The following is a 10706-nucleotide window of genomic DNA, read 5'->3' on the forward strand; positions in this document are numbered from 1 at the left end:
TTCCTTTGTGAAAAATGCTATAGTAAATAAACAACATGCAGTATCGATATTCTTTGATCTCGAGAAAGCATACGATACCACCTGGAAGCATGGCATTTTGAAGGATTTACATGATTTTGGTTTAAGGGGTCGTTTACCTCTTTTTATATCAGTTTTTAACCGACAGGCAATTTCAAGTCCGAGTGGGTTCAACCCTGTCTAACCATTATAATCAGGATCAGGGTGTCCCACAAGGCAGCATTTTGTCTGTAACAGGTCCAAGGTTTTAAATGATTCAATCGATGGATCACTTTTTGTGGATGATTTTAACATTTCTTGTCGCGGTAAGAATATGCACACTATTGAACGGCAACTACAGTTGTGTTTAAACAAAATAAATAAATGGTGTCTTGAAAACGGCTTAAAATTTCCTAAATCGAAAACTAATTGCATACATTTCTGACGTAAATATAAACCACATAAAGACCCAGAACTGTTTTTAAATGGCACTCCCATCAAGTTTGTAAAGGAGGCACATCCCTCCCCTTGTGTTGATCTGTGTGGTAGACACATCCAGCACGATTAATAATATAATAATAATAATAATAGGCCATTTATATAGCGCCTTTCCACGTCACAGGGATATGCTCAAAGCGCTTCCTGAGCTCAAGTTAAAACTATATACAGTTGGCAGGTACGGATGATTGGAAGTCACTTGTAGCGAAGAAATAGATGAGTCTTTAGTCGTGTTTTGAATGTACTTAGGGAAGGAGATGATTTTAACTCTATAGGGAGAGAGTTCCACAGAGAAGCTGCTGCATATGAAAAGGTCCTTGAGCCAAATGATTTGAGATTGTAGCTCAGGACAGCAAGTAACAGTTGTTGTGATGAGCGCAGGGTTCTTTCTGGAGAGTAATGTGTCAGAAGGTCTTGAAGGTAGGAAGGTCCTGAGTTGTAGAAAGACTGGTAGGTGAGGCAGAGAATCTTGAAATCAATCCTTTCACGAATACGGAGCCAGTGTAGAGAGTTTAGGATGGGAGAGATGTGACAGCGAGGACTGGTGAGAGTGATGATGCGTGCAGCTTTGTTCTGGATTTTCTGAAGACGATGGAGTTGAGAGGAAGAGATGCCAAACAGTAAACTGTTGCAGTAATCCAGGCGGGATAAAATCAGTGTCCGCACAAGGGTGGCAGTGGCTTCTTTTGTTAGGACTTTGCGGATGCTGCCGATGTTCTTCAGATGGTAGTGGCAGGTCTTTACTAGATGATTTATTTGCTTGTCCATGCTGAAGTTTGAGTCCAAAAGAACGCCAAGGTTTTTTCACAAGAGGAGAAAAAGGAATCGAAGATTGCCCAATGGAGATATCTTTGATGATAAGGTTTCGTTGTCTTGAGATTGTGGAGATGACCATTGTTTCTGTTTTATAGTCGTTAAGTTTCAGCTTGTTAGCAGACATCCAGGATCTTGTGCTCGAGAGGCATGCTTCAAGGTTGGACTTGCACTCTAACTGACTCATGTGGAGCTGGTCTCTGTGCCCGAGGAGCATGTCTGTAGTCCTTGGCAGAAAGTAAAAAGTCATCAATGATATATATACACTATCTGTAGCACATCCAGCAGGATTTGAGTGGATCTGGTGTCTGTGCCCGAGGATCATGTCTGTAGCCCTTGTAGAGTAGGAAACCCACTCGCCATAACCTACACAGCGTCATAACGACTTAAATAAAACGAACAACAATTTAACATGGCTATCGATATAGATCATGGAGATCGATAATCAGTTACTACATATCGCTCCATTATCGATAAATATCGGGGAGACGTAACTTCAAGCAAAATTGCCAAAAATGTCTGAAAGAAATGAATATAATTTCACATCACTGGTGAGTTGTGACATGTTTTTGCATGGATTATTAACAAAACAGTGTTCTCAACATTTATAAAACTAGACCATGAATGAAGTCCTTTATGTGTAAAAGATGTGATAAGATTTAAACTGTTTTTCTATCACAAAAAGGAATGTACGATATTATCGATAACATAATTTTCATATCGATGCTCATTAATATTTTTTCCTATCGTCGATATTTCCGATTATCGATGATTCTAGCCGGACCTAATGTAAATTGTAGTTCTTAGTATCATGTTCCCTGACCAAACAAGACGAAGGCTTCATAAGTGTTTCGGTATCCGTAACGTGTGTGAAAAGGTGTGTACCTGTTATAGGTCTTTATTGACAACTATATACTCACATGCTTTATAGATAGAGGACACATATACACACCCAATGCATGAGTGATATACGCACAAGAGCAGTACATAAAGATTTAAACGACAAATGTCGGTAACTGACATGCAAATGTCACTGTTTAACGGTGCGTCCATTACACAGGTTATGAGCAACATGTACATTTAAAGTCTCACCTGAGATGACTGCCGGTAGCGTGAGGACAGCCACAGCCAACAAGACGTCCATTATCTAAATTTAGGTGTGCTCCTCCTTCGGTAACTATACAGGATATCTCTGTACGTGTCAGCTCACATGAAAGGAGTACGTGTTATGAAACTTTGTTATTCGACACTGTACAGTTGCCTTTGAATCGATCGGGCCAGCAGTTTGGAGGTTATGGACTACAGAATACAGTATTCGTTATACGTTTTAGAAGGCTGTATTTCCAGACTAGTGTGGTCCGAAATCATCTAGGTTTTAGTGTAACATTTACCTTCTGAAAGGGGATGTTGAGAAGTCATGATTTGTGTATTTAGATAATGATAGATAATCAGCGTGTATTTTGATATAATAAATAAACCATCAGAAAGGTTTACATGAAGTTCTTTGTTTGCGCTTTAAAACCCAGATATACATATATTCCATTTCAATGTCAAATGTGCAATATTGCCGATGTGACGTTAAATAATAACTCACTCACTTAAACCCAGATCAGCAATCTTCCAGCTTAATGTCGACGGTTTGAAAAGACATTAACCGGACAAGAAATCCAGTGTTGATAATTATGAGCATCGATCTGCATTTTATTTTTCACTTTGGATACCATGATATGCCCTAACCATTGAGTTAATGACTCAAACCACATGATCAAATCGGTAGTCTCTTACAACAAGCATGTGTTTTTCAAGACCAATTCTAACCCAGATCGTCATGCGTACGAGAAAATGAAGACAACTGTTTATTGTTACACTATAAACATCCTGAATTCGCGTTCTGAAATATATTAACCAATGGATCTGCTTGTCAAGTGTGTTGTCATGGATGTATCTCAGTGTAATGCATACAGTAATGTACATATCACATATAGTTTATATTAGTTACAAATTATGTAAAAGGCATACAAATAGTCCATGATTATGTCAAGGTTGTGGTTTTATAAATATGAAATCTCATCTAAACCATACAAATCTGTTCAAGAAACAATATTCAAACACGGACTGTCTCGCATTCACGCAGGTATTCCAGCTCTTTTAGTTTAGTAATGCGACATTTGAAGCATATATATGTTCCAATTTCTTGCAATAAATCAAGAATGGGACGCAGAAGAGGGTTACAGCAGGTACTCTTGTCCTTGTAGTTCAGTAATTCTACGCTTGAAGTATACATACATGTACAAATGCATATGTACAATATATCAGGAACGAGATACGTACGGAATGTGTAAAACACCTCACTAACTCCTTTAGCTCAGTAATTCTACGGCGAGACACTTACATGCTCAAATGTGATAAAAACAAAGTCCGACCCAATTCCCTATTTTCACTTGTACCAACCGTTCCCGAATTATTTGGTTAACAATGCACTCAGCAATATTTCAGCTGTATTATGATACTCGACAGTACAAAGAAGTGATTAACAAAGTTAACAATCAAAGTTATCAATCTTTGCAATTTAGAATATGATGACGTTAAGTCAACCAAGTCACATCGACTCTCTTTTAAAGCATTGGTTCGCTGAGGCCATATATCCTGAACGATTAAATATGCATAATCAAAGGTTTGGTGTTGTTTGGATTGTATATCTACGAAGCGCTCAATTTCTAATGTCACCAGAATGTTTTCATGAATATGAAATGACCATGTAGATAATATTCTATTAACAAACTTTCAGACGAGGCAGAAACGTAGTAGTGATTTAAACAATATTTTCAGGAATAAGGGGTAATATTTATTATCATCCACTTTCTTACGTCTGTGGTCATACGCCCACACAGGCTGGCAGAAGCAAGGCGCAGTTCTTCCAGATCCCACAGTGACAGATGTCAGACTATATTGCAACCACCCTGCAATCTTTTGTGTGAAAGCGAAACACCACAGCATTTATTTACATTGCAGCCTTGAAAATATACATTGCAGTGTCAATCTTTGAACTTGAATGCTTGAGCAGCATATTCCACCCAAAGTGTTTGAACCATGATGTACTGTGTGTTCACACATATAAATGAACCTTAGTACTACATCACTGCACATAGAGACACATTCAAAACAGTTTGACTTGAACGAATGTCAGTACTTAGTTGCGAATGACAGGTTATCAACAGTATACACTAGTAATAGCACCTAATGTAGATTGCATCCGTTATTCATTGATTTAGCGGTTGGTGATGACCTCAGCTGGACTAAGGTTGTCATAGATGTTGGCTGGTTCCTCTGTGCTGTCAAAGAAGCCTGCATAAGCGGGGTGGGCAGGAGACATAGGAATGTCAGCAGCAGGACTCTTACGGCAGGATTTGCTGTATCTTGGGCTGAAATACGTCACAGTGAAAAGTGATGAAGGAACCTACGTTAGTATAGACATGAAAATGGTTTCTTTTCTCTTTTAGCACATTGGTCAAAGTGACAAGAACCGGCTTCTATAAAGTATCGTTCCTTATACCTCTTACATCCTGTTCGCAATGCAAGTAAAACAACATATACATGTTTGTATAACAGCCTTTGTTGATGGATGATTGGCTGCTTGGTTGATGGCTTAACGCCGCACTCAGCAGTATTCCATCTATAGTTTGTAAATAATCGAATCTGGACCAGACAATCCAGAGCATGAGCCTCGATCTACGTAGTTGGGATACGATGAACACCCGATTCCGTTACTCGTCTCTTAACGACAAGCATGGGTTGCTGAATACCCGGATCTTCACGTATGTAGTACAACCAGAAATTATTGAGAATTTAAGATAGCAAATTTTTATTTTTTTCCACTCATTACTCACGTATTAAATGTGAATACTAGCAGAACATAACTCCAGATTCAAAGACAGGTGAACAGTTAGTATTTTGTCAAGTCACCATGGGTAGCAATGCAGGCTTCAATGCGGCGGGGCATACTACTGATCAAGGAAGTTAGAAAGTCGTGGTCCATGCTGTCTCAATATCGGACCACCACTTCTTTCATTTCAGCAATATCTGTCAGATTTTTCTTATTGACACTTTCCTTCATAAGTCCCCAAACATTTTCTATTGGATTAAGGTCAGGGCTAGAGCTTGGCCAATCTAATAATGTCATGTTTTGGGTCCGAAATCAGACCTGTGAATGCTTTGAACGATGTTTTGGGTCGTTGTCCTGCTGGAAAATCCAAACATTTCCATAGAACACGTGAGCAGATGGAAGTAAATGTCCCTCGAGAATATCTGTGTACCGCTCACTGTTCATATTCCCTTCAAATACACAGAGGGGCGTTGCCCCTAACACAGATATGCCACCCCACACGTTAAACTTCGGACTGTACTTTGGGCGCTAATACAAAGGTTTTTCAGTTTGTTTGGTCCAGAATTTCAGTGTATTAGGAAACAGCCACACAGAACTTTCCTCTGAGAAAATCACATTGTCCCAGTTAAAATTTCTATGCTGTAAGAACCAGTTCAACCTTCGCTCCTTTTGTTCAGGTTTCATGATTGTGATGGAATTCCTCGACTTTTCTGCCAACCCATTGCATGCAGCTCAGTTCTTATTGTATCCTTACAGACAGACACAGTTCCTCTATCAATCATATCCAGCCTTAAGTTTGCTAAACTCCTTCGTTTGGTTTTAGAAACAAGAATACCAAGCCGCCTCCTGTCACCGACAGTCAATTTTCTGGGCCTACCTGCGCCTCCCAGTGCTCAGTGCCATATCCATTGCAATATTTTTTAAAACACGATAAACAGTGGACAAAGGGATGCCTGTTCTACTTGAAATCACTTTAGCTGATCCAATGTCCTTGTTATAATACTCTAAAATCAACTTCCTCTTCTCTTAATCATCAATACTGAGGATCACTGAAAATGTCGTCTGCTAGCAAGTAAACAAAGGGGAATAACTCTTCACAAACTAATGAAAAAGGATTAACGGAGTTGTCTCGCTTGAATGAAACCAAGCACTTGATAGCTGGTCAAGGTTGTTTATACTAGAAATCCAATTAAACCTTTTCCTAAAATTCTCAATCATTTCTGGTCCTACTATATATAAAGCAGTGGAGAATATATAAAATGTCCATACCTGATGATGCAGAGGTAGATAACTTGACCAACAATGGCCACCCCGCCACCTGTGGCTATTCCTGCAGCAAATATTTCACCTGTAATTAGAAACATTCAAATGCTTGGCTCATGTGTAGTGTTGTATAAATGAAGTGTAAATACTTACCAAATCATACATTGATTCCCGTCCTACCTGACGGACTAGTTCATCCGCCTCTTTAATACATTTTCCTCACCTTCCCTGCTAAAGCCTACAGATTAATATGGTTCATTTTGCGACGTTCCATCCTCAGTATAGATGCGATGAGCAGTTCTCGACACCAAAAACACGTCAGTAAAATATTGTCTTCAAGCTTTTCCATGTGTGTTTTGGTGCGAACTCACCCTCGTCCTTGCTTAGCCTGCACCATGCCTGCATAACTGTCTGGATTACCGACACTGCTGTGTGAACTGTTTATGTTTCGTATGTAATTGTGTTTGTTGATTAAAGATGGACAAGGCAATATTGCGTGATGGCGGTTTTCAAACAGACGACGCTTGACCAGGTGAACCAGTGATTGCACGGCCAGGATATGAAGACACACAGTTATTCATTTACTTGCTTCTTTCTGCAAGCACTGGTTACAGGGGATCCGTTCTAATTTCATGGTCATACAACAAAGATGTCTGACCAATGCATGAAAGGTCATGTACACATGATTCGCCTGGTATGGGCATCATACGAACAGACCCGTGAAGGTCCGGGTTAGACTGAACCTTCAGTAACCCATGCTTGTCGTGAGAGGCGACCAATGGGATCGGGTGGTCAGGCTCGCTGGCTTGGTTGACACATGTCATCGGTTCCCAATTGCGCAGATCGATGTTCATGCTGTTGATCACTGGATTGTCTGGTCCAGACTCGATTATTTACAGACCACCGCCATATAGCTGGAATATTTCTTAGTGTGGCGTAAACTAAACTCACTAATGCGAACAACATGAGGTTTTCCTCTTACATGATAATTACGCACTGACTGCAATGTATCTGGAACATGATGCAGCGATTTCCTGGTTCAGACAGCAGTGAAACAATTTTTATAACATTGAAGTTGAAGAAAGAATCAGTAATACGATTCACCGGTGTGTGAGCATATGCTTTCATTGAGTTGATATAACTGTGTTAGTAACAGATGTATCCACTACATTTGCATGAATAACGACACAATGTTTTTTAAATTTGCAAAACACAAATATTTCGATAACCTGTTGTTGTATCTTTGAAGAAGAATTAGTGAGGGTTGAAGTTCAAACAAGATACGCACTTCTTTTTGCAGATATCTGTACGATCAACATTTATTCACAAACACATGCACATGTTTAAGTCAGATTTAGTTTTCTATGGTATTACCCAAAGAGCTGTGTCGCTCGAATCCAAAAGAGAGAACCTTGTTGGATGGGGACGAGTATCCACATACAGTAGAGCAGAAGGGCCAGTGAAGTCATTTTGGATTTCGACAGACACTTTTTGAAACATCTGAGAAATAACCACTTAAAGGAACTTATACCTGGAAAATTATCATTGCAAATTTGACTTGCTGTCCTAGGGTTCTCAGTTTTAGAACCTTCAGTCGTCCTTGTCTCACCAGTTGATGCTGGAGGGGATGTGGGCTGTGCTTGATGTGTGGTATCAGGTGAACGTACTGTTTCAGTACGAGTGGTTGGCTGGGATGTAGATGGAATTCTCCTTGTAGATGTTGTAGGTGTTGTTGTTGTGCTACTGTTAGTGTTTGGCTCAAAACACTCAAACGTTAGCTGATCTGTTGAAACGAAATATGATCATGGAACCATTGGTTGCAGCTTTTTAGTGACGGTGAACTGGTTGACGCAAGCTAATCAACGAGTTTTGTGCATATTTAGTTGGCCCGATTTGTTCGAAGATTGAAAATGTCTAAGCTAATCACTGTAAAAGAAGAAACAAGAGTGGGCTGTTTGCCTGAAAATGACATGGGTTATCGCAGATTGCGAGAAGATAATAACTCTGAAAACGTCTCCTAGATATTGTAACACAAGATTTTAGTGTTGAATATATATATATATACTGAGTCAAAAAAGAAACTTCACATTCTTTCTTCAGGGCACTATAAAAGAACAAGAGATGGTAAGATGGTTAAATTGGCATTATTTCATTGCTGAGATCTGTTTGATGTACTCGATACACTGACAGTGTCATAATCAGTTCCATAAGGCTACACCGCCGTTCCAAAACATGGGTATACAGAATGTCAAGTCACAAGAATAAAAATGCGAAATTTCTCAGTTCAATATCGTGTATGGCCGCTCCGCGCAATCACCACTGCCAAACACCGTCTCCTCATCGACTGCCTGATGCTTGTGAACACGTGGTTGGGGATTCTGCGCCATTGCTCTTGCAAGGCAGCGCCAAGTTCCTGCAAATTCTGAGGTTGGTTCCTAAGACCACGAAGCCTTCTCCCAAGTGCATCCCAAACGTGCTCTATTGGATTAAGGTCAGGGGACCTCGATGGCCAGTCCATGACGTTGATTTTCACGGTTTTCAAGGAAATTTCGTGTCAACATCGCGGTATGCGGCCGAGCATTATCATGCTGGAACTGTGGACCTGGGCCATGAGCCGCCATGAAAGGAACGAGTTCAGGGGTGAACACCTGGTCGCGGTAAGCAGCAGCTGTGAGGTTTCCACGGATGACCAGAAGTCGGGAACGGTTGTTCCAACAGAAAGCACCCCACTTCCTCCCCCGAATCTGTCGACTTCCTGTACACAACATTGGGCATACCGTTCACGACGTCGTCTCCAGACTCTATGCCTGCCGTCCGCGAATCTGAGGGTAAACCTGGATTCATCGCTAAAGACGACTCGATTCCAATCTCTCTGGGTCCATCGGAGTTGACGTTGGGCCCACAGCAGACGTTGACGTTGATGAAACGGCGTCAATATTGGCCCACGATATGGACGTCGAGAATGGAGATTGGACGCCCGCAACCGATTTCGAATGGTCTGTGAGGACAGTCAACCTCTAAACATCTCGGCCCTGGTTCGTGTAGCCGGCAGAAATCTGTCACGGAGGTGACGTAGGACGATTTGACGGTCTTCTGCTCGTGACGTTACACGTGGATGACCCGCCCTTGGGCGATCAGAAGTGGTGCCAGTTTGTTGTAGACGACCTCGCAAGTCATACACAGTACGACGGTTGCATCCCATTGCTCTTGTAACGTCAATAACTGATCTTCCCGCTTACAACATGGCAACGGCACGTTCACGTTGCACATTTGACAATCGTGGCATTTCAAGTACCGCTAGAACTGTGGTTTAAACGTGTTTTTTCAATTCTTGAGGCCAATGCAAACACGTGCATATGAAGAAAACTTCGATGCTAAGATCACGTGATCGACTGCCATGCAAAGCCTGATTTGGCACTAACGTCATTTGCACGACGAATGAATGGGTTTGAGTGGGTTTTGCTAACGTTTTTCTAGAGTCGAAAGATAGGGATCCCATTTCGGATACATAGATGTATCGTCAGAGAAAAATTATTCATTATTTTTCAAATTACATTTTGTGAAGTTTCTTTTTTGACTCAGTATATATATATACTAATTCGTTTTTCAATTCATCACACTTTTGGCAACATGTCTCACCTGACGGTTGCTTCACCTTGAACTGCAGCTGTCCTGACAGTCGGTAGGCTCCATATTTTGTAGCCACCACCAGGATCCAGATCTCCTCACCAGTGTTGACGGTGTGAGTCTGTGCAGGTGGAGACTGAACAGCACCATTTGTACACTGTGTACTTGTCCTCCACTTCGGTATAGTCATGTATGTGTCACACTGTGGTATCCAGCTTACAGTGAACATATCCACCTGTGTTGTCTGTGACACAGTCAGTCTACAGGAACATATCCCTCCCCCTGTGTTGATCTGTGTGGTAGACACATCCAGCAGAATTTGTGTGGAGCTGGAGTCTGTACCCCAGGAACATGTCTGTAGTCCTTAGGGAGAAGAACAATCATTTGTCATAAATTCCGCTAGGACGTATCATTAGTGGCAATAAAGTATTTGTTTACAACACAACACCAGTAAGTCCACAACACTTTAATAGCTCACAATAGGCGAGAGGCCAGGTATATGTATGTGTGTGTGTGTGTGTGTGTGTGTGTGTGTGTGTCATATAGTTATCATGTTCCCTGACCAAACAAAACGAAACATATTAACGTAATACAGTGTACATGTGTACATGTGCATAACATGTTA

The 10706-nt window shown here is 40.9% G+C and overlaps 1 protein-coding gene across 2 annotated transcripts; it reads right to left on the bottom strand.

Annotated features, from left to right (window-relative positions):
* Window positions 1-4272: 4272 nt before the first annotated feature.
* On the bottom strand, window positions 4273-10404 carry LOC124253301. Of its 2 annotated transcripts, XM_046687047.1 has the most exons (4): window positions 10094-10404; window positions 7986-8237; window positions 6461-6539; window positions 4273-4730 (listed from the first exon to the last, which is right to left on the bottom strand). In XM_046687047.1, exons 1-4 carry the CDS (start codon window positions 10308-10310, stop codon window positions 4577-4579), a joined length of 702 nt encoding a protein of 233 aa, XP_046543003.1. In that variant the 5' UTR covers window positions 10311-10404; the 3' UTR covers window positions 4273-4576. The 2 variants fall into 2 exon arrangements, with proteins under 2 accessions (XP_046543003.1, XP_046543010.1); XM_046687054.1 differs by lacking the exon at window positions 7986-8237.
* Between the last annotated feature and the right edge of the window lie 302 nt (window positions 10405-10706).

Source organism: Haliotis rubra, unplaced genomic scaffold, assembly GCF_003918875.1.
Source record: "Haliotis rubra isolate DU_JTF1 unplaced genomic scaffold, ASM391887v1 Scf1140, whole genome shotgun sequence".
NCBI lineage: Eukaryota > Metazoa > Mollusca > Gastropoda > Lepetellida > Haliotidae > Haliotis > Haliotis rubra.